Below are 26,311 nucleotides of genomic sequence, written 5' to 3' on the forward strand. Positions count from 1 at the left end.
TATATGGACGTCCATCGGACGTTGTGTGCTATATGGGATCAAAATTTCGAGCAAATCCATGAAGGCCTTTAGAATTGCGAGGTGAATTGCTTGAATGAATGTACTAATACATAATGTTTTCTAATATTATCTAAAATAGATTGTTAGAATACTCCGAAAATATAATTGATGATTATCAAAATGGACTCAGATCAAATAGAGCTACTACCGACAATATTCATACCTACTAAGAACGATTCAAGAAAAATCTTATGAATAAGACATGGAACTATAATATGTATGTATATTATAGATTTTCAACAAGCTTTTGCTAGTGTGAAAAGAAACAAAACGATGGAAGATCTTCGTATTCTAGGTATGCATACAAAATATATGAGTCTCATGAAAATTATGTTGCAGAGTTCAAAGGCCGCAGGTAGATGAAGAACCGACTCCCCTATTAGACATCAATGTGATAGTGAGACCGGGAGACTCACTATCAACCATGCTTTCCAACTTCGTTCTTGAGGCAGTTATCAGAAAAACCAATGAAACCGGTTATATAAATAACAAAACAGTACAAATTACTGCATATGTAGATGATGGAGCATGGAGCTATCGTTGGTAGAAGCAAGCAACTACTAATGGAAGCGTTCAAGAAAATTGATCCTGAAGCGAGAAAAAGAGGGATTAAAATAATCGAAACAAAACGAAGTACATTACCATCAACAAAACACCTGATAATGAAAATAATATCGCAATAGACAACTATACCATTAAACGTGTAGATGCCTTCACATATCTGAGCACAAAAATCAATCAGAAGAATTCCGTAAGTCCAAAAATATATATAAAAACTTAAAAAATTTAAAAAGTCAATATAACTATAAACTCAATTTTTTCTCTGTTCTCAGAATTTTTAAGACACAAGTTAATAACCAAAATAGATAAAAATGACAACACATTCTTTAACCACAGCCGCCATATTGAATAATTTTTGACATGTCATTGGAATGGCCAATTAGAGCGGACGTATAACGTATCTGCGCGTAGCGCTAACAATTTTTGATGAATTCGCCCATATTTACATTTGCTCACAATCGAAGTATAACTGCAAAATAGTGAAAGGAAACTTCAAAAGAATGAAATATTGCATTATCACTGAGGGTGAAAAGTCAGTAAAAACTTCTATAATGTTCATTTTAATTCAAGTTACAGGGGTGAAAAGAAGAGAAAATTTAGTATAATTTTTAATTTCAAATATCTCATTCGAAAGAAACTTTTTGTTTATCTTAAGGGACTTTCCCTCGGTAATAATGTAATCTTTCATTCTGCGTTTAAATTTTTGTAAAATATTTATTAGTTTTTCAGGATTCGAAAAAAAAATGAGTAGGTATATTTAAAGAGTATTGGTCCGAAATTTTGCTCCGACGCTCGTAAAGTTAATACGTTGGTTCGATACCTTTAAATCAATTCGATGTGCTCTGACACGTAATAAAGTATGTCAGAAAAAGTATATTTTTAGAATAATCTATTTCAAATAAAATATCAAAATTAATTAGCTTTGAAAATTGTCGCTTTTCCGTGTAACTAATTAGTTGACACGCATTTAGATGAATCAGGATATTCCCGCAACATCCTTGTTTGTATAAAACAACATTATTTCATAAAACTACATTATTAGTTTTCAATAATAATCTAGGTATCAAGCTGATTATGAAAACCATATATTTTATTGTGATTTCTAAAATTATATTAGGTAAGTTTTTATTTAATTTAATTTTATTTTATTTTATTTATTTAAAGGGATGAATTTATAATTAACATATAAACTATAGTACATACATTACATAATATTTTAAAAGTAGATATTAATAACATTAATCCCGAGTACTATTATATCCTGAGTATAATAATAAATTTTTCGAGTACTTTAACAAACTCTCAAAATTTCAGAACAATCCATTAATTAGTTTAAAAGTTATTTATTATTTGTTTATTCCACTTTTGATTGCAACAATAGTCAGAAATACAATTTTACAAGAATTTAAACACAGAACAAAGTTATTCTAGGACATTTATATAAAAAGTAGGGATAAGATTCTTAGAGAGCAATGTATGTGACTGCTAAAAATGAGGCTGAAATGAAAATTAGTTAGGCCATGTTCAGAGAACTAAAAATTCAAGTGTGCAAAAATGTTACTGAACTTCAAAATACTGTTTTCTAATCATAACTAATAATAAAACACTGAAAACGTTTGTTTTCTATACTTCCACAGAATTTATTATAACTAAGTGACTACAGCTGTTTCGGCAGAGTGCCTTTCTCAAGTGATATAGTTTACAATGTGTTTGCCTGTTTATGTCTTCAACTGAAGAGGTTGAGGAGTGGGGAGCTGTTTGTCTCGAGTTGGTCATTCAGAATTGTATCTGTATTTTTCAGTTTATTAATTTCCATAGATTCTAAAAAAGATAGCTTAAGGCCTTTATTTAGCTATCTTTTTTAGAATCTATGGAAATTAATAAACTGGTAAAAGGGGGAGAAGTGTACTTTTGAAGTGTGTAAAATTAATAATTCTTAGCTGAGCGCTTTCGGCTTATAAAGCCATCTTCGGAGCTATGGTCAAAAAGGTCAAAATACCACTATGAAGAGAGATGGGTTCCATTTATGATATGAAATACTTCTGTTTCTTATGTAGTTTTTTATTGGTTGGAAAAAACCTTGTCTGTCTGTTTAAAAAATTGTTCAATTTGCTGCTGGTTATTTTTGTATCCAGAAAAGTTAAACATCAAGAACGAGCACAAAGGACTTTCACACGAAAATTACATTATATATAAAACGTGGAATAAAACATTATATATAAATCGTTTTATATATAATGTAATTTTCGTGTGAAAGTCCTTTGTGCTCGTTCTTGATGTTTAACTTTTCTGGATACAAAAATAACCAGCAGCAAATTGAACAATTTTTTAAACAGACAGACAAGGTTTTTTCCAACCAAGGTATGCTTTATGCTTTATTGTCAAAAAATTTTAACAATTTGTGGACAAAGCTTATACAAAATAAAAAATACAATAAAAAACAAAAAATAGTAAAAAACTACAAACAAAACAAAAACAGAAACAGACACCAAGTAAATGGCGTGAGTTAACCAATAAAAAACTACATAAGAAACAGAAGTATTTCATATCATAAATGGAACCCATCTCTCTTCATAGTGGTATTTTGACCTTTTTGACCATAGCTCCGAAGATGGCTTTATAAGCCGAAAGCGCTCAGCTAAGAATTATTAATTTTACACACTTCAAAAGTACACTTCTCCCCCTTTTACCTGTTGTCATAAGTGTGTACAAAACTTTTTCAGTCTTTACATTTTTAATTAATAAACTGAAAAATACAGATATAATTCTGAATGACCAACTCGAGACAAACAGCTCCACACTTCTCAACCTCTTCAGTTGAAGACATAAAAAGGCAAACACATTGTAAACTATATCACTTGAGAAAGGCACTCTGCCGAAACAGCTGTAGTCACTTAGTTATAATAAATTCTGTGGAAGTATAGAAAACAAACGTTTTCTGTGTTTTATTATTAGATAAAATGAACTTCCATCAAGTAACGGTCGAATCCATCAATAATACATATTATTAATTAAAAAATGTAATTTTTTAAACAGTTAAAAAATATATTTTCCCAAAAAAATCAAATTTTTGTTTAATTTCTAATTAATTGTCTACTGTATGATAAAACTTTAAGTATTTATCTTTAAAATGAAACTAATTAATAAAATTAGTTAAAAGTTAGTTAAATTAGTTAAAATGAAACTAATAATTTTTTTTAATTATTGTAAACAGATTAGTGAAAAAAATATTTTAATTTTTTATCTAATTGTCTCAGAATAACTATTTTTTTCTTATAAATTTTTGCAATAATTATATTAATAATTATTACAATAAACATTATAGAAGATTTCATAGACTTTCGACCCTCGGTAATAATATATAAATCTTTCATTCTGGGTTTAAATTTTTCAAAAATACTTATTAGTTTTCTCAGGATTCGAAAAAAATTAATGCATTTAAAAACCAGTGGCCCAAAATTTTGCGCCTACGCTCTAAAAGTTATTCTACATGTTGTAGATGTATTGTTCCTCCATTAAATAAAAAACGAGACATAAGTCTATGCTAATTTGTAAATCGATGTAAAATGGATAAAATCACTCTATATAAAACAATACTTATACAATAGGGAAATGTTATAAATCACAACAGAACATAATTTAATGCCTGGTTGCACCAACAGATTTTAAGCTCCAGCTTAGCTAAGCTCTACTTATAGATAGGGCCTCCTTGAGTATCACTTACGTTGCACCATAATTTTAGATTCTTACCTTATTATCAATTATATCTATATTATATTATGGTATTCTTATTGTAATATATTATAATTATATTATATTAATTCTTATGATATTCTCGACTTAAGCTTAAGATCTGTTGGTGCAACCGGGCATTAAACATGTATCAAAGATAAAAAAATTTTGTAGGTCTTTCGTTTGGTCCCCAAAGGCGATTAAAAATTAAAATTAAAAGCAGTGGGGTTCCTACATTCTCCTCCGCATCCCACAATTCGCTCGGCACCGTTTTCTATCCAACCACTCGTTCTTTTCTATAGCTCCATCTTCAATAGACTGTTCTATGCCTTTCTTCCATGTTTTTGTAGGCCTTCCTCTTCTTCTTCTATTTATAGGCGTGTAATTTAATGCTCTTTTGGTCATCTTCCCTCTAGCGTTCTCATAACATGACCATACTATAGCAATTTCTTTGTTTCTATTTGGTCAACCGTGGTATATACAATATACACTCTTTGTCCATCGTCTTATTTCCTCATTTGGTACGAGTCCTAATCTAGATACCCTGCATGCTCTATGTAAGTAATCCATTTGCGCTACTTTTATATTTTTTCTTTCCTTTCCTGTGAGTTGCCAACACTCTGACCCATAAGTTATAATAAGTTCCACAATTGTTCTGTAGATTGTTAATTTTGTATTCAGCTTCACCTTTTTAGACCATAGTAGACCATTTAAAATACGAGTTGCTTTTCTTCCGTGCTATATCCTATGCTGTATGTCTCTTTTTGTAGTTCCTTCTTCTTATATTATGCTTCCTAAATATCTATATTTCTTACATTTTCTTATACTTCTTAACTCTAATTCCGGATCTTCGATTCCCTATTCTCGGATATTCCGTTTTCTCTATGTTCATACATAGGCAACATTTTTCATATTCTATCTGTAATTATATAGGTACGAAGAAACGCTCAACGACAACGGAGAAATACTCCTAGAACTTTGTTTATTGAATAACCTCCGAATTAACAACACTTACATTGACCATCCAATACAGCATAAGATCACCTGGTCAGATACAAGAGGACGTAACTCTATGATTGACTACATTATAACAAATAGACAAATACACCCCAGGGATATAACAGATGTGCGCACTCTATCGTCCGCCAATGTATTATCCGACCATGGCCTGGTATTAGGGAAAATAAATATAGAAATCAACACCATGGTATGACGAAAGGGTGAAAGCACTAGCAAATCAAAAGAAGCAAGCTTTCCTAACATACAAAAGAGTGAAGACACCGGAGACACGAGACGTCTACGTGACAATCATGAATAGAGTAAACCAAGAAATAGATAACATCAAAAAAAACACTGGGAGAAATTTAGCAAAAATATGGAATACGACCTCTATGGATCCCAGAAAAAGGTGGCGAAGATGATAAGGAGACAAAAAACAGAAATTAATGAATTTGTACGGATAGATAACATTACGGAGACACAATGGACTGAGCATTTCACGAAATTATATGGAGAAGGAGAAGAATAGAACAGAGAAATAAACATTAATGAAACCCGCGATAGAGTACTAATATCAGAAGAAGAGCTACAAGAACGAATAAAAAAATTAAAAAAATAGAAAAGCACCTGGTCCTGATAAGATAAATAATGAACTGCAAAAATATGGAGGAAGAACACTACTCAAATGGCTCCTAAAATTATTTGTCGATATAATAAATATCGGAGTAGTACCAGCGGAATGGAAGGAAAGACTCCTGCTACCGATACTCAAAAAGGGAGACTCGAAAAATCCTGAAAATTATAGAGGCATTAGTCTGATGAACAGCACATTAAAATTGTTGACGGCAGTCATAAAACATAAAATCGAGGAAAAGCCAACATGGCAGATAAACAACAAGTCTTCCGGAAGAACCGCAGCACAATAAATGCAATTTTTATTATCAGGCAAATAGTAGAAAAGTCTATTAAATATGGAAAACCAGCATACATGTGCTTTGTAGATTTAAAAAGTGCTTTTGACAGGGTAAGGCAAAATGATATCGTAAATTTATTACAAGCTGAACAAATAAACCACCAGATAATAAGGCTAATTAATGAAATTCACAAGAACAAGACCAGATTTATAATGTCAACAGGAGAAACAGAACGCATAGAATTAAAAGGAGGAATCTGCCAAGGAGACTCGCTCAGCCCATTGTTATTCAATATGGTGATGAATCAAATAATTCACGAAGTAAGAAAACGACATGGATACCACATGGGAGTGCATAAAATCACGATACTATGCTATGCCGATGATGCAGTACTAATTGCTGATAACGAGCATGACCTACAAAGGCAGCTCCACACTTTCAATATCACAGCAAATAAACTTAATATGAGAATATCAGTAGAAAAAACTAAATATATAGTGATAAGCAAAGAGTCGCGTAGATGCAAGTTAGAAATAGACGGCAAAATTGTAGAACAAGTAGTGAAATTCAATTACCTAGGAGTAGAGATCACTAGTGATAGGAATATAAGAACAGAGACCACAACACAAGCAACAAAAGCGGCAATAGTAAGTGGTCGCCTCCGAGAAACCATATGGAGAAACAAATATCTGACCACGGAAAGCAAAATAAAAGTATACAAGACAACAGTATGACCTATCCTAACATATGCAGCGGAGACGAGGACCGATACAAGAAAGACGAAACAACAAATCAACAATATCGAAATGAAAGTATTAAGATCAATAGCGGGTATATCATTAAGAGACAGACAAAGCAACAGAAGTATAAATACGAGAACGATGCAAAATTCAAAATACTAACAGATGGATAAAAACAAGAAAGAGAAACTGGAACGAACATGTAAACCGAATGGAACCAGATAGATAAGCGAACATCTGTAAAATCAACAAGCCGTATAGCAAAAGACCCGTTGGAAGGCCGCCGAAAAGCCATGGTCCACCACAGTCAACAACAACTGAAACAGAATAAGAGGCAGACAAACAGGAGTAATCCTAGTCGCGCGAAGAAGAAGAAGATCTGTAATTTTCTTAGCATATAATCCATATGTTCGTCGTTGCCAAGAATTACTTGGTCATCATCAAAAAACAAAGTTGTTAAGCAGTTTTCTTCAATCATTATTCCCATCCCAGCAACTGTTCTCCTCCATTGCTCCAGAGCTTTCTGGATATATATTTTAAATAGTGTTGGCGATAAGCCGCACCCTTGCCTTAGACCTTTTGTAGCAGGGAATGGTTTCGACATAGATTTTCCCTGCCTAATGCAGCTTTTCGGATTTTGGTACATATTTTTAATTGCTCGCACATATATGCTTCACTTACTCCTATCGTCATCAAAATTTCAAAGAGTTTCTTTAAATGTTCCGTGTCGTAGCCTTTTTTCAGATGAATAAATGTTAGGTGAGAAGACAGTTTCTTGTCTACTCACTAAATTTTATTTAACTAATTTTACTAAAATTTATTTTTCCTTATTTTTAATTTACAGCACCCACCAATAGTCAGGCTCAATACGATTCTGGATTTTCAAACGGTCGTTATTTTTTATGTTTACCTCCAACAGTACCATGTCCTAATATTGATCCTAGAATAGTATCACCAACAGGAACAGTAGTAGTAAGTAAATTTACAATTATTGAAAGCCTAAATATAATTTAGGTCTTTTATAACCTTTATAGTAAGCTCCACAAGGGAAAAGAATTTCCTGTAGTCGACTATACAGGGTGTTTCATTAATAATTGTCCATATAGTAACTGGAGAAACCTTAGCACAAAATACGAAGATTTAACCTAAAACTCTTAAATAAAATGTGGTTCCCTACTGAGTTACAGGGTGTTTTATATAAAAATTTAAAAACTATTTTTGCTCAGCATTTTAAAACTATTCGACTTATCCTTTTCATACTTGGCAGGAAGTGTAGGTGCTATAAAAACTACTAAATTATGTTAAACAAACGTTTCTGACTATTACCAGAGGCGTACGACGGGGGAAAGTGAATGGTTGACTCTGTCCAAATTCTACGCCACTGGCGGAATTGCTATTATAGTTCAATTTTTGGATTCTCTAATACTTTCTATAAAAATAATATACTTTTCATTCGTAGCCATAAAGTCATCAGTTTTCGAGATCTTTAAAGTTAAAAATGAAACGATACGGTTATTTTGATTAATGTATTGTGTCGATTCATTTTTAATTTCAAATATCTCGAAAACTAATAATTTTATCGTTACGAATGAAGAGTATATTATTTACATAAAAAGTATTGGAAACTCCAAAAATTACACTAAAATAGCAATTTCGTTAGTGGCGTAAAATTTGGGAAGGGTCTACCAGCCACTATCCCCTGTCGTACGCTGTAGCGTTCCGCTACGTTTACGAGTAGCCACTCCCGACAACCGTAATAATTAACATCGAATAACAAAAAGTTTACCTTACGATCGAGGTAGGAAAAATGAAAACAGAATTAGTGCTAGCTAACCAACGACTTAAGAAGGTCAAATAAAGACAAATATGTGTTGGAGAAAAACCGGCAGACGTCATACATAAAAGAATAGGAGAGATTCAATAAATCTATTTTGGAATTGCAATTACAAAGCAAGCTAAATATATCTGTAAAGATATAATATACCTAAAATGAACGTCTGGTAAGTGATTTTATTTTAAAATTTCTTTTGGAAATTTAGGAAACACATATATCAAAATGAATAATTTTATACCTTAAAAAGTCAAATCTAGCAAAGCTACTTTTAGAAATATATTACTTAAGTAATAATGTAATTTCATTTTGGATAAATGACCTTCCCATTTATGTGGAAGAATATGTTCGGTTATCTTTTGTAACCGGTCTGTCTCACCTTGTATCCAGGAAAAAATTTCTAGATACCTAATGAGAACCTCTCTTTTTAGCCGTACCTAGAGAATTATAAAATAGAACCAAGCTTTTAATATCCCACAAAGACAACTTATATGGAAAATGCACTAAGAATAACATTCCTATTAATTATCCGGAACGTAAATCTTCCCCAAGATGTGTATACTCATAGAGCCGCTTACCGTCTGATAAACCGGCACGTCCATAAGCCAACACTTGGAATTAGAGCTGAAGGAATTTCATCTAGATTGGAACAAAGATAAGTGTACTTAATTAATGTTCTCATTTATAGACCGAATTGTGTTCCGCAATATATTATATATTTATTGGACATTTGTTGTTAAGTACTAGATTATTTTTTTAACTTCCCTTATCATATCTTTTACTATCGGTTGTGTCTACACAACAAATAATATTTTGTCAATTTTTCATCTAAATCTCAATGCATGTAAGGGAACATAAGTACTTATAGACCTAAAGCATTGGTCTCTATAGGGTTCATTACATAATAGCTTAGGTATTGTGGTAGATAATATACAAGTATATTAATACGGTCTTATGAAGAATATCATCTGGTTCTGTTGACTAGCACTCACTATTGTTTTTCTGTCTCTTTATTGTTTGTATCTGAAAGAAACGTAAACTCATAGAAATCGTTAAATCGTCGGAAACTTTGATGTTATCTGCTTATATCTTGGCAACCAAAATTTTAACATTACTCATATTCATTATTTATATTATTAATTAAATTTTACTATTATATATTCATCTTGCAAGCCAATGTTTTACATTATTATACATTATTTATATTTTTAGCTAGAAATTTTACATTATATATATATATATATATATATATATATATATATATATATATATATACATTAGTTACCAAAATCTTACTTTACATGTATCTAGATATTTTTTTTTCACAATAAAAATAAGGTATACCTATTGGGTTTGTATCATTTCACCTGCACCTGATATCTCTCAACTATATGGGTTCATATAATATTTTATTTCAGGATTAAGTTATTTGGTTTGTTTATATCTTTCTCCTTATTTCTCTCTCTCTCTCTCTCTCTCTCTCTCTTTTCTAGTCTCCCACACTGTTCTATCAACGAAGTAAAGGCTCTAAAAGGCATTTACTTCTGGCGCCCATCTTTGGTTTATTGATCATAGGTCAGTTCTTTTCTTTTTAGTATTTCATTACTTTTTAATTTTTCTGGTTTCTTCCATTATCACTATCTCTTTCTCCCCTAAACAACAGCACGAAAATAAGCCGATCTCCACTTCCTGAGCTTTTACGTCTCATCCTCATCCTCCTAAATAATTTGTTATCTTCATTCTAATTTTAACTTGTTAAGCCGTTTCTCACTATCCCTTTCTTTCATCAATCAAATTTTAGTACAAAAAAAATATAACCCTACTATAAGGGTTACAAAGTGGCGCCCAACGTGGGCTGTTGTTTTTCATTTAGGTGGTGATTTAGTGTTAGTTACACTAAATTCTCTTATTCAATTTGGTTATTGCGAATTATCACTTACAGTTTGTTTGTTGTTTTGGAATAAAAAAAAAGAAAAAGTTGATAGTAGCAGTGTATCATTTTGTTTTTTTTTTGAGAGAGTATACAGGTGTAAGGGAAATTATTTTAGAATTGAGGATATAGCATTAATTGTTGGGTGGTATACGAACATAAGTTAAAAGGTAATATATAAATGTTTATTGAAGGTGACGTTAATATTTAATAAACTGAATTTTTACATTTTTATACGTTACATATTTTTTGGTATCTTATAATTATTATGATATCCTGTACTGGCACTTGTATCCACACAATTATATATTTTGGGTTATAGGTATATATTTATTAGGTTCTGATTTCTATCTCAATTTTAGATTACTGTATGCGATTAAATTTGCGGGCTTTGTGCCAGTTGTAAAATTTTTTTTATTGAGTTTATCTATCTAAACTTCATTGGGGTGTTTTGTCTTGATACTGAAAGTTTCTTTTTTAAAATGTCCACTTTTAAAGTTGATCATTTACTGGTAAAAGAGTTAGATTACGAGCTTAAAATCCGAAGTATTGATGTTACTGAATATCCTACCGTCGAGGCTAAACGCAAAATATTGCGTGGAGCTCTGCGACAGGAGAAGGAAAATAGGAGTTTTCGGCAAATTTCTTCCTCCTGTATTCCCTTTGACAAACATAAGGAGGAGATTGAGGACACACTGAAAGACCTTACCCAGAAAATCGGGATATTCAGGGGTACAATACTGGATCCTACCTTTGCTAGATTGTCGTCTAGAGTAGCTCATTTATCTGAACGAGTAAGTCGCTTAGAGTGTGATACCGATGAACAGGAATTATACCAGAAAACCGTCGCAGTCAAAATCTTGGATATTGAAGGTGACCTCGATGCTCGGGGAAACCCAGCTGCTACCTCCACTCCAAATGCACCCATACACAATGCGTCACCCTTCCCATTTTCTAAATCTGCCCAAGTTCATAAATGGGGTATTTCTTTTTCTGGTACAGGTGATCGTGATACTGTTGTCGCTTTCTTAGAGAAAGTTGAATGTTTGCGAATCTATAGATGTATTCCAGAGGATGACTTATTTGCAGCCTCCGCTGAGTTGTTTACCGGTCCTGCGTTCACTTGGTTTATGAATAATCGCTCTAACCTTTCTTGCTGGAAAGATCTGGTGCAAAAACTTAAAGCTGATTTCCTACCATATTCCTACCAAGATGATCTTTTGGATGACATTAAAAAGCGGAAACAACTCCAGAATGAACCCGTTACTATGTTTATCAACAACATCCTTGGGTTGTGTAGTCGTCTTGACATTCCTCTCACGGAATCCGAAAAGGTAAGAATCATCATGAAATCTTTGTTACCCTCATATCACTCTCAACTAGCTCTTGTAGAAATCCGTAGTATCGACGAACTTACGGAAAAATGTAAGCGGTTAGAAGAAACATTTTCTTGGTCTAATCAACCCTCAACTGTAGTTTCGTCTCGTCCTTTCCCGTCTTCTAGTCAGAATTCCTTTTCACGAAATCGATCATGGCAAAATAAAGTACCGAAACACAATGTATCTACCGTTACCTCCACGATCGCATGTTGGAATTGTTATACTCAGGGACATGCCTTCTCTGCATGCCCAAACCCCAGATTGCGTCCCTTTTGTTTTGGGTGTGGCCTTGAAAATACCTCTAAACCCAACTGTAGGAATTGTCAGGGAAACGGTCGTTTAGAGGATTGTACCCTGAGCCCTCCTCTGACAGTCTCTCCATCAGGGAATTCCGTAACTTCCATAAACAATACAGGACTCAACACGTCAAGCCCTCCCGTACCTTCTACCAGTCGAAAAGGGAAAGGTATTTCGTCCAAAAAGACAACAACTTCAAACAACAACCTATCTCAAGATTAAGTTTTCTGAAGCAGACACCCTTTAATGTCGAATCAGATAGTGATAGTGTTTCTTTCTCAGTATCTTCATTAAATCTCCCATCTCCTTGTCTCGAACAAGAACTTAACTCTGCGTTAATTCCGTTACCTTTACCTTCTTCTTCCAGAAAAATTAAGGAAGGAGATACCTGTCTACCTATATCTCAATTTTCTGGCAACACCATAGTGATTGATAAAACAACCTTAGATTTAAATTCTCTATTAGTTAGGAAACATAACGATAATCGTCCGTATCTCCCTATCGAAGTATTAGGTCAATCTTGTTTAGCACTTCTGGACAGTGGTTCAAACATATCTTTACTAGGTTCTTTATCTCTTCGTTTAATAGACAACGATAAAGTCAAAGTTAACCCGATTTCTTCTCTTCAAGTATCGACTGCTGATGGCACTGTACAACCCATCACGGGCAAATTCGTAACCGAAGTCTCTGTAGCGAATATACGCAGAAATGTTACTTTTTATGTTATCCCCTCAGTGCAAAATTCAGTTATCCTTGGAATGGACTTTCTTAATGTTTTTAATAGCACACTTAACTGCTCTGATTTTTCTATGTCTATATCTTCATTTAATATTTCGAGCTTGAATGCCGTACAAGATTTTTCTAGTTTATCAAATGAGGAACAAAATCAGTTACAAGAAACTATCTCCAAGTTTAATTCTATCTCCTCTACGGATAAGTTAGGCCGTACTACCTTGCTTTCCCATTCTATTGAAGTGAATAATCCCACACCATTTAGGCAATACCAATATCCGATACCCCAAGATTGGCAAAAAGATTTAGACCAAGAGATTGATGAAATGCTTAAACTTAATATCATCGAACCGTCTACCTCTTCCTATAGTAGTCCATTATGGCTCACGAAAAAAAAGAATAAATCATTTAGGGTCTGTTTTGATGGACGTAAGTTAAACAGCATCACAGTAAATCGGGATGCTTACCCGATCCCTCGAATTGATATTATCTTGAGCAAACTTCAAAACTCGAAGTTCATATCGTCTATAGATCTTTCAACAGCTTTTTTACAAATACCTCTTAGTACTGAAAGTAGGAAATATACCGCTTTTGCCGTCAATGGTAAAGGATTGTTTCAATTTGTAACAATGCCTTTTGGGTTAGTATCTGCTCCCCAAACTATGTGTCGTCTCATGGATATAGTAATAGGTCCTCAGTTAGAGCCCTACGTGTTTTATTATCTTGATGATATCTTGGTAGTCACCCCGGATTTTTCTACTCATATCGAAATTTTGAATAAATTATTTGTCCGGTTAAAAGAGGCCAATTTAACGGTTAATCTTGATAAATGTCAATTTTGTCGACCAAGTTTGAAGTTTTTAGGCTATATGGTTGATAACCAGGGTCTTAGGACAGACCCTGAAAAGGTCGCCGCTATAAGAGATTTTCCCATCCCAAAAACTACCACCCAAGTTCGCAGAATTTTAGGCATGTGTGGATATTATCGTCGGTTTGTTCCGTCTTATTCTACCTTACTATCACCCCTTACTGATCTTCTGAAGGATAGGAAAAAAGGCCCAACGATTATTTGGACTCCTGAGGCCGATGAAGCGTTTAGGCGCGTTAAAGATGCACTAACGAGCGCTCCAGTCATGATCTCACCTAATTTTAACGAACATTTTTATCTGATGACCGATTGTTCTAACACCGCTTCTGGTGGCGTGCTATTTCAGGTGAAAGATGGCTCTGAACACCCAATAGCTTATACAAGTAAGAAACTGAATAAGGCGCAGAAAAACTATTCGACTACGGAGAAAGAACTATTAGCTATTATTCAGGGTTTAGAAGCTTTTCGTTATTATTTAGAGGGTCGTAATTTCACGATAATTACGGACCATAGTTCTTTGGTATGGCTTCACAGCATGAAAAACCCTTCTCAGGGACTTTCCCGATGGATATGTAAACTGACTGCCTATTCGTATAAGATTGTCCATCGAAAGGCAGCCGGAGTAGTGGTTGCTGATGCTCTTTCCCGTGTTTTTGATATTAATGTTTTAGATCTATCTTCGTTAACTCCTGATGCGTGGTATCAAAATATGGTCGATAAGGTTACTCAAGACCCACAAAGATATCCCGATTTTAAGGTGGAGAACAATGTGCTGTACAAACACATTTTAAGTCCTGTTGAGGTATTATCGAACATGACCGAATGGAAAATAGTTGTACCTACGCCAAACAGGGAAAATATTTTGCGTATGTGTCATGACGAAGTTACTGCTGGCCATTTTGGTTTCTATAAAACTTACCACCGTATTGCTGAGTTATAATATTGGCCTGGCATGCGCAAATCCATTAAAAGGTACATCTCTAAATGCATAGTTTGTGCTACTCGTAAACCAAGTAACTTACCACAAGCTGGTCTTATGGGTTCTTTTAGAAATATTAATTTCCCTTGGCAGATGATTTCTCTCGATTTAATTGGTCCATACCCTCGTAGCTATACAGGAAACACCTATTGTCTCGTAGTAGTGGACTATTTCACCAAATTTCCTTTGGTTTGCCCTCTTCGGAAAGCCACAGTCCCCGCAATTATTAAGTATTTGGAAGAACAAGTATTTTTAGTATTTGGTGTTCCTCAAATTGTCTCCTGTGACAATGGGCCCCAATTTATCTCGAACGCTTTCAAGACTCTTATGTGCACATATAGGGTGCAGAAGATTTTCTATAATGCTGCATATCACCCTCAAGCGAACCACTCAGAACGTGTAAATCGTAGTATTGTTACCGCTTTAAGGTCTTTTACATTTGAGGACCATAGGTCGTGGGATCAATACATTCATTCTGTTGCCCAAGCCATAAGGACCTCCACTCACGAGGTCACTAAATGTTCTTCCGCGTATCTTAACTTTGGTCGAAATGTTCCTCTCTCAGGCGATTATTTTGGTTTAATTTCCGATAATGCAACTACTTTACCACAAGTTTCTGAGAATCTTCATCGACTAGAGGATCTCCAAAACCTACCCCCTATATTTGCCGATATTCGGAAGAGATTGAAATCTTCTTATTTACGTTCCCAGAAATATTATAATTTAAGGAAAAGACCGTTACGTTTTTATCCTGGAGACCGAGTCCTAAAACGAAATTTTGTGAAATCAAGTAAAAATGATGCCATAGCGGCGAAATTTTGTCAGAAGTATATTCCATGTACGGTTTTAAAAGTCATATCGCCTCTTGTCTATGAACTAAAAGACAATTCGTCCAATAAACGAATTGGTCGTTTTCATGTCAAAGATCTCCTACCTGATAAAACAGTCATGGATTCTGAGTCCTCGACCTCAGAGGATGATTAGGTATTAACTTGCGTTCTGCATTAATTTTGGAACCTTTTATCGCAGTCTGCAACTTGCTAGTTTCCTAAAAAAACTCTTATTTTTGCTATTTGGTAATTATTATTTTTACCTCTGCTCTTGATTTTACCTTTGATAGTTAAGTTGTTCACATATATTATGGACTCAGCGGTTGCACAGGGAATGTCATAACATTTGTCTGGTGTAATAAATGCATTATACAGGGTATTCCATTATTATCACTTCTCAAAATATTAGACTGTTATAGGTAAATTGCTTTTAAATATTGTCTTTTCACTTTTATTAGTAAATTTTGTTGTATATGGGTATATAGGTGTATCTAAGCATAATACGTGGGTTCGAATTCGTTGATCAAATTCCGGACTAGATCGTTAGCGGATTTCGTAATCCATGCTATATTTTGTGATCGATGTACTTTTACCTGGAGTCGCTATGTGGCGAATATGGTCGTTGACCATCTTCGGTTCTGTAGCATAGATTAAGTCTTCATCAAGTTATACAATGGATTTTTTTCTTGTACAAGGCGATAACCCAATACCTTTAATATTAATTTCGTTGATGGTTGTTATATCAATAATTTTGGAAAATACATTCATTAGCTGTTGTTTAGTGACTACTCTAATATTTGGTTTTCGTTTTCTTACGCATTGGTCCACTATAGTAGTCCAGTTCGGACCTCTTCTGTCATTGATTTTAGGAACTGATCTATAAATATACGCTTTCAGATGAAATTGTTTGATTTTGGTTCTTAAATTTTAGTTTTACCTTTAAGAAATTGTAGTTAAGAACTTACTTGTGTTGATGCTTATACATGTGTTAGTATAAAAATACACTGATTATCAAACGTTTTGGTACATCGTACACTGAAATCAGCTGTAGCCTTAGGCTATAGATTTATCGGATACAGATATTAAGTTAGGTTATCTTTAGGTTACCTTTCAATGATTATTACCTGTGATTATATTAAGTCAATTCGGGAATGGATTATGAATTATACTGACGGAACCATATTTGGATGGATACGATAATGGCTATCCATTTGTGGAACTGTTTTGTTTGTCCATTTTTTGTTTTGCTGTGCATTCTTAACTACCTGGTTTATATCTGCATTGGATATATAATATATTTAACTTAGCGTATCGTACTTCACTTTATCTTATCTTATCTTATCTTACCTAAGAGAGTTATGTTACATCTCTATTTCCTTACCTTAAGTTATCTTTGATACCATGTTTTGAATCGGTTGGAGAATATCCTGGTTACTCTCGGTTGAATATGTCAACAATAAATTTTGTGTTCATCTTTGGATTAACTTAGGTGCTAATATCCAAATCGATAGTGGGTCCGATAGTGAGTAAGGCCAAATTTAATGGTTCTTTATGTAGTTGGGTGGATACTTTGTTTTAGTCAGGAATATTTTTTTCTAGTACCTTTAGTTCACGTTGATAACAATTTGGGGTTACGTGTAATCTAAGCCTTTAATGTGAACGATTTAATAAGTTTAATTTATGTAAGTAATGGTACAGCAAGAATAACTATTAGTAAACTTTAAGATACCTAGTATACGGTTCATTCGTAAATAAAGTCTGGATGCAGATCATCAGACTAGTCCTTGTCTACGTTAAGGAAGGAAAAGTTCCTTTCTCGCGATCTCCGTAAACCATACCGGTTCCGGAATCTTGGGAACTTACCTTGATGCACTCTTGTGTTGGATCCACACAAGTGTGTCATACTTTTGTGCCCGCACTCTTCCGCATGAGAAGTGTTGCCTTTTATTTCCCTTGTGTAAATATGTGGTATAATGTGGATGTTTACCCACTTTGAGCCAAATTCAAAATTAATGTTTTAGGTTAGATTAGATTAGTTAGTTGATGTACTAATCATATCTTTAACTTTGTGGAGTGGTTGTGACTGTAACTACAGCTACAACTGCTAGGAGCTACTACTCCTGACCCATATTAAAGTACTAACCCTGCCAAGAATAAACTTCGTTTTGGTTTTTGCCAGAATAATTTTCTGAAGGAAAATTATATCGAGTGGAGGGGGAATGTAGCGTTCCGCTACGTTTACGAGTAGCCACTCCCGACAACCGTAATAATTAACATCGAATAACAAAAAGTTTACCTTACGATCGAGGTAGGAAAAATGAAAACAGAATTAGTGCTAGCTAACCAACGACTTAAGAAGGTCAAATAAAGACAAATATGTGTTGGAGAAAAACCGGCAGACGTCATACATAAAAGAATAGGAGAGATTCAATAAATCTATTTTGGAATTGCAATTACAAAGCAAGCTAAATATATCTGTAAAGATATAATATACCTAAAATGAACGTCTGGTAAGTGATTTTATTTTAAAATTTCTTTTGGAAATTTAGGAAACACATATATCAAAATGAATAATTTTATACCTTAAAAAGTCAAATCTAGCAAAGCTACTTTTAGAAATATATTACTTAAGTAATAATGTAATTTCATTTTGGATAAATGACCTTCCCATTTATGTGGAAGAATATGTTCGGTTATCTTTTGTAACCGGTCTGTCTCACCTTGTATCCAGGAAAAAATTTCTAGATACCTAATGAGAACCTCTCTTTTTAGCCGTACCTAGAGAATTATAAAATAGAACCAAGCTTTTAATATCCCACAAAGACAACTTATATGGAAAATGCACTAAGAATAACATTCCTATTAATTATCCGGAACGTAAATCTTCCCCAAGATGTGTATACTCATAGAGCCGCTTACCGTCTGATAAACCGGCACGTCCATAAGCCAACACTTGGAATTAGAGCTGAAGGAATTTCATCTAGATTGGAACAAAGATAAGTGTACTTAATTAATGTTCTCATTTATAGACCGAATTGTGTTCCGCAATATATTATATATTTATTGGACATTTGTTGTTAAGTACTAGATTATTTTTTTAACTTCCCTTATCATATCTTTTACTATCGGTTGTGTCTACACAACAAATAATATTTTGTCAATTTTTCATCTAAATCTCAATGCATGTAAGGGAACATAAGTACTTATAGACCTAAAGCATTGGTCTCTATAGGGTTCATTACATAATAGCTTAGGTATTGTGGTAGATAATATACAAGTATATTAATACGGTCTTATGAAGAATATCATCTGGTTCTGTTGACTAGCACTCACTATTGTTTTTCTGTCTCTTTATTGTTTGTATCTGAAAGAAACGTAAACTCATAGAAATCGTTAAATCGTCGGAAACTTTGATGTTATCTGCTTATATCTTGGCAACCAAAATTTTAACATTACTCATATTCATTATTTATATTATTAATTAAATTTTACTATTATATATTCATCTTGCAAGCCAATGTTTTACATTATTATACATTATTTATATTTTTAGCTAGAAATTTTACATTATATATATATATATATATATATATATATATATATATATATATATATATATATATATATATATACATTAGTTACCAAAATCTTACTTTACATATATCTAGATATTTTTTTTTTCACAATAAAAATAAGGTATACCTATTGGGTTTGTATCATTTCACCTGCACCTGATATCTCTCAACTATATGGGTTCATATAATATTTTATTTCAGGATTAAGTTATTTGGTTTGTTTATATCTTTCTCCTTATTCTCTCTCTCTCTCTCTCTCTCTCTCTCTTTTCTAGTCTCCCACACTGTTCTATCAACGAAGTAAAGGCTCTAAAAGGCATTTACTTCTGGCGCCCATCTTTGGTTTATTGATCATAGGTCAGTTCTTTTCTTTTTAGTATTTCATTACTTTTTAATTTTTCTGGTTTCTTCCATTATCACTATCTCTTTCTCCCCTAAACAACAGCACGAAAATAAGCCGATCTCCACTTCCTGAGCTTTTACGTCTCATCCTCATCCTCCTAAATAATTTGTTATCTTCATTCTAATTTTAACTTGTTAAGCCGTTTCTCACTACCCCTTTCTTTCATCAATCAAATTTTAGTACAAAAAAAAAATATAACCCTACTATAAGGGTTATAACGCCTCTGGTAGTAGCTAGAAACATTTATTAATCTTAATTTAGTAGGGTGTACAGTACCTACACTTTCTGACAAGTATGATAAGGATACGCCAAATAGTTTAAAGTACTGGGTATAAATATTTTTTAAATTTTAATCATATGAATCATATCATAAATTAATCAAAATAACTGTGCCGTTTCATATTTAACTTCAACTGTCTCGAAAACTAATGACTTTATCGTTACCAATGAAGAGTATGTTATTTACGTAGAAAGTATTGGAAAATCTAAAAATGGCACTAAAATAGTAATTCCTGCAGTGGCGAATTTGGGAAGGGTCAATCATTCACTATCCCCTGTTGTACGCCTCTGGTAGTAGCTAGAAACGTTTGTTTATTATAGTTTAGTAGGGTTTATAGTAATCGCACTTTTTGTCAAGTATGAAAAGGATACGTCGAACAGTTTTAAAATTCTGAGCAAAAATAGTTTTTAAATTTTTAGATAAAACACCCTGTAATTCAGTAAGGAACCACATTTTATTTAAGTGTTTTAGGTTAAACCTTCGTATTTTGTACTAAGGTTTATCCAGTTACAATATGGACAATTATTAATGAAACACCCTGTATATCATTGATCACAAAAAATTATTTAAAATCCTTTGTAAAATATACAGTGCTAGTCAAAAGTCCGTACCCCCCCTCGTACCTTTTGAACGGTTATTCCTATAATAGTGAAATTTGTAGGGAGGAAATAAACGGAGGTAAGCTTCTTAACTAGTCATGACAGGTGACGTAATAGTGACAGATGACTTTACAGCGCCACTGTGACAGATAATTTTAAATGGGACTTTATGGCAAGTGATACCTCGTTTGAAAGGTATTAAAAATACCTATTCAATCATACTAATTTTGTTTGAGTTTAAGCTAACTATAATGAATAAATGAAATAAATATAAAATTGTAGTTTCGCATTAAATTAATCAAAATTCAAAATTCCGCCTATGATTGCTTGTCAAAAGGTTGACGTTGACGTAAAAACTACTAGAGAATTGAAAAACGTCAACTTTTTGACAAAAAAAGCCATAGGCGGATATTTGAATTTTTATTAATTAATATATATAATTATTAATTATAGTATATTATATTATTAATATTATATTTATTTAATTTATTCACCAAAATCAAAATCAACTTAAACCCAAAAAATCGTCATTATCGATCACAGTGACTCTGTAACGTCATCTGTCACTATTACGTCACCTGTCATGACTAGTTAAGAAGCTTACGTTCGTTTATTGCCTCCCTCCAAATTTCAGTATTATAGGTATAGCCGTTCAAAAGATACGATGGGGGGTACTGACTTTTGACTAGCATTGTATGTATGTATTTATATTTAAAAGACATTTTCGGGTAACATCAGAACGTATTCGAAATAAAAATTTCATAATCATTGCTGCTTACATGGGAAAATGCTAAACATGCTTACATGCTAAACATGGGAATATCTTAAAGATTTGTTTGGTGATCAGAGTACAGAAGAGCCCCACAAATAGATGCAGATGGAAAGTGAATATTCTCACCTAAGAAGTTTTGCAGCCAACGAAAGACGCAAAGAACAACACTTAAGTGATAATGCTGTCAGGAAATTATCCAACCTTATTAACATTATTATGAACATGGCACTCTACTACATGACTGACTAACACCCACATGTGTAGGTCTTCATATAGAATTATCTAGAATTCACACTAAGTGTGAAGAATATCTGATTCGTTCTCAATATGGCTTTTGAAAAGATGCAGGCACCATAAAAGCAATTATAGAATTGACACTGATGGTAGAAAGGTATCTTGAGGTTCAAAAACAGCTGTATATGTGCTTTGTCGATTATAGAAAGGCCTTCGACCGGATCAAACACGGTGCAGAAAGACGTAGGGTTGGATGTACATGCTGGATACATACTGGGACCACGCAGAATTCGTTCGAACAGAGAACGGAAACACCAATTACATATACATAGAACGAGGAGTGCGTCAAGGGTGCATATCTCCCCCCTATTATTTAATGTATATCCCGAACATATAGTCAGAGCTTCTCTTGAAAATCGCCCTGAAGGTGTCAAAGTCAATGAAATCATCATTAACAGTGTAAGATATGCCGATGAGTATTACCGGAAACAGAAGACTAACTAAAAATATTGATGAACGTATTATCAGAAGAAAGTCACAAGCTGAGCTTGGGCATTAACTTTTCCTAAACCAAAATTATGGTATTCCACATTCCACAAAAACCTCCATGAACAAATTACACCCAATATACAAATAAATGGTATCACTCTTCAGAGTCCCCAATTGCTTCATATACCTGGGCAGAGAGCTAAATAATCAACTAGACCACTCAAAAGAAATTGGAGGACGCATTAAAATAGCAAGGTCTGGTTTCATGAGCATGCGTAAACTGCTTTGTAATCCCAAGCTATCAGTAACAATAAGATTGGGAAGACGAAAGTGTGTGGTCTCTATTACTATATGGTTCTGAGACTTGAATATTGAAACAGTCTGACGTTAACAAATTATATTCATTCGAAATGTGGATGTACCGCCGAATTCTAAGAATAATCTGGATTAGCAGAACTACGAATGAAGAAGCACTGAAAAGAATAAACATACGTCCACATCTGGTCAATACTATCAAAATTAGAAAGACGTCATATCTAGGGCACATATTGCGCCATAGGGAATTTGATCAGCTCTACGTAATATTAGGAGGTAAAAGGGATATAGGAAGAAAGAAAAAATCTTGGCTGCTAAACATCAGAGATTGGGCCCACACAACAGGAAATGACTTAATTCATCAAGCCTGCCATATTGATCGCCAACCTCAAGAGAGAAGGTACTTACGAGGAGGAGGGCTGCTTACAATTACATATGCTTGAGCCACCAAAATACGTGTGAGTGAAAACCCTTTAAATGTTATATATTTTTAATAGAGTTACATGTTTATATCAAATATAGTGATGTTTAAATTATTTCTTGATTTTTCTTCAGGCAACGTAGGATTACCCACACACTGTGGGTTGCTGGTCCCAGAGCCTATTTTACTTTAAATCAGGCCTGAGGCACTACTTAATTTTCGGGCCCTTAACAAAAATTTTTATAAATAGTAATAATAATAACTTTTTTAAATGTATTAATTATTTAAAAAAAAATATAGTTGCACCAAAAATTAAAATTTTTAAGATTGACATTTTTAATTAATAAAATTTTTAATATTTAATATTGAAATAAATAAAATTTATATTTCAATAATTAAACATTGCTTGAAGTGCAAAAACTACTGTGGAGTTTCTCTATACTATGTACAGCATATAAAGTTCTCACGTAAGTATATTATAAACCAGCGGCTCCAACCACGAGCAGAAAATATTTCAAATATTTACAGCCAAGCAGGTCTTTAGCAAATCATGGGAACACGACATTGATGTTCACAACATGTTTGTAGACTTCAAACAGGCATACGACTTAGTCGAAAGGAAGAGACTATACTTTGACTGAATTCGAAATAACACACAAGCTAATTAGGATCATTAAGACACAATGGATGATACTCAGGTATGTGTATGAGCACAAAACCACCTGACAGACTTTTTCAAAATCCCTCAGAGATTGAAGGAAGGAGATGGGCTGGCCCCAACATTGTTTAACCTGCCACTGGAGTATGCGGTTAGGCAAATGCAGACTGGACGAGGAAACCTACTGACCAACAGAAACTTATGCCGATGATATTAATATTATGAGTAAAACATCAACAGGAGCACAGGAAACATACGCAGAGTAAAAACGCAAACAAAAAAGCTAGGTTTGGAAATTAACACAGAAAAAAATAAAAATAATGATACAGACGAGAAGAAATATAGTCCCAAAAAACATGATACATGAAGATGACATTGAAACGGTTGGAAAGTTTACATACCTGGAAGTAGAAATATATGCCGATGGATTAGAAGATAGAGAAATACGGAGGAGAATAACACAGGCAAACAGAGCTTATTTTGCCCTCTCCCATATATTTCGGTTTAAAAGTGTCGACCGAAATACAAGGATGAGAATCTCTCCCGTGAAAAGGAAAAACCTAGTAACTGAGTTTTGATAACTTTTCAGGAAACGAAAAGAAAGAAAAGTATATCGCCGTTTAATAGAATTATATTATTTTTTGTTTTTTTTTTCGTTCAGTGGATTTCAAGTGTATGTCCCTGTAACTGTAACTTAGTTTTTTCCAAATATTTGCAGTTTTTTTAATTCTATGTCACTTACTATTTTTGAAATGCAAAGAAATATTGATTTTGCTGCGGAAAAAGCTAGTATGCTTACTTAGTTCCTAATTCATACTATTTTTGCCAAGGAAAAAACTAGTAGGTACTATATTACACTTGCTAATATGATACTTTATGATTGCTTTAAAACTATGTAAAATCAAGTAGTTAGGTACATTTTGGTTTTTAAAAATAAAAAGTAGGTAAAGTTATAATTTTTACATATATTTTATTAGAAAAATTACAAAAAGTTTTTGAATTCAACATTTAATTACATAAAACAAACAAAAATAATAAAAACTAAACTCGATTATTTAGTAAATCATTTGATGTTTCAGAAACAGGTAGTTTCTCCCAAAAGAATCTTTTTTGGCTTAGCATTGCAGGAAGAAGCTCTGTAATTATTTTTTGTTTTTTTTGAACATTTACACCCCTATCTTCAGTTTTGCTCTCAGGCATTTCCAGATTAAATTTAGGTTTTAAAAAGTCAAAATTAATAAATTCGTTTTCAGTATGACTTTTCTTATAAAACATTTGTCTTGACCCTTTTCTAAATTGTACTACTTTAATCACGTTAAGTTTTGGGAAATTTTCATCTTTTTTTGTTCTTTGTTTTACACCGTCTTTAAAGCGATAAAAATCATCATGTTTCATTAGTAAGGTTTTATTTTTTCTAGAGGCTTTTAATATTAGCTCATTTAAGTCGTTCATTTCATAAATGTTGGATCTCTTTTTCCATAGCTTGCCAATGTTTCCGTGGACACTGTCGGCTCTCATAAAAGAGTGCCCAGCTTCAAAGTATTTTAAAGTAATACTGTTTGGACCCCAGTTAGAATTGACAATTACCACAAATGACGTAAATAATTTCCAGTTTTTATTTTGGGCACTGCAGTTGTCACACCAAAATTCGTAGTGCTCTACGTTAACTGAGGATCTTTGAATAAGCCCGCAATATGCTGATGCCACATCTTCCGCCGAGCGACCACTTATAGCTTCATGCCACAAAACGCAAATATTTTCTTCATCTTTTGTTAACGAAGCAAAAGTTTCATTGAACACAACTAATTTACTAACAAAGACAGATTTTTTTAAAGATAACTTTGGAAGTAGTAACACTTTTTGCATATCCGCGCAATAAACTTTAAATGAGTCTGGATAGTCGTGCTGTCTGTCATTATCATACGCTTTTCTGGCAGCAATATATGCCATATGGTGATCATTAAACGTATTACATTGATCACAAGTCTCTGGAATTGTACATATTTTTTTGTGCTCTTTTTGATGTACGCAAATGTCACACTCATCTTGATTTGGTTGATCAAATCCAATGTTAAGTGAATTAAATTCAGTTCTATATCTGTCATAAGATATTTTTTCATGAGTTTCACAAAAATGTTTCCACATATCAGTAATAGATAGCTCTTGAGATAAATATCTTCTATTGGGAGCATGTTGCAATTTATAGTGTGATATTTGCGGATTATAAGATTCAATATGGTTTCTTATTAGAATGGGATCCTTCTTGTTAGATGGAACAGACGAGCCTCGTTTATCCTTAACCAGTTCTAACCCCATAGATTGTTTATATCTGTTTTTGAAGTCCGTTATCATACCATCAGTTTTCATTCCATGTGTATGTAAATACATTTGCTTACACACATTCATTTCAATACCATCATCCTTGAGCAACGAGTATGTAAGGACGTGTTGACGTTTATTTTCACTATCTACTTTTCTTCTCTTAATACCCCCAATCTTTATACTGGCATTAAAATATTGACTTCTCTCGCCAAAACTCATTTTCCAAAATGACTGGCAAATATTTTGTCTTCTTTCTTCTGATAAAAATTCTCTACATTTTTTTTTACAATTACATGGTTCTAATAACTGATATTTTTCTAGATGCCTCTCAATTTGCTCTTTCGCTGTTCTTGCTCTTTTTTTTCTGTTTTTCTCGTATCCTTCATCGGTT

The 26,311-nt window shown here is 33.3% G+C and overlaps 1 protein-coding gene across 1 annotated transcript in view; it reads left to right on the forward strand.

The window, feature by feature from the left end:
- The first annotated feature begins 1,636 nt into the window (after positions 1-1,636).
- Positions 1,637-26,311, forward strand: part of LOC126889313 (transmembrane protease serine 11C-like) — a 77,661-nt gene continuing 52,986 nt past the window's right edge. Inside the window, exons 1-2 of the mRNA XM_050657539.1 lie at positions 1,637-1,738; positions 7,851-7,978. Of these exons, the coding sequence (XP_050513496.1) occupies positions 1,696-1,738; positions 7,851-7,978 (171 nt within the window). The 5' untranslated portion in view covers positions 1,637-1,695. The remainder of the gene's footprint in view (positions 1,739-7,850; positions 7,979-26,311) is intronic.

This window comes from Diabrotica virgifera, chromosome 8 (assembly GCF_917563875.1).
Source record: "Diabrotica virgifera virgifera chromosome 8, PGI_DIABVI_V3a".
NCBI classification, from domain to species: Eukaryota; Metazoa; Arthropoda; class Insecta; order Coleoptera; family Chrysomelidae; genus Diabrotica; species Diabrotica virgifera.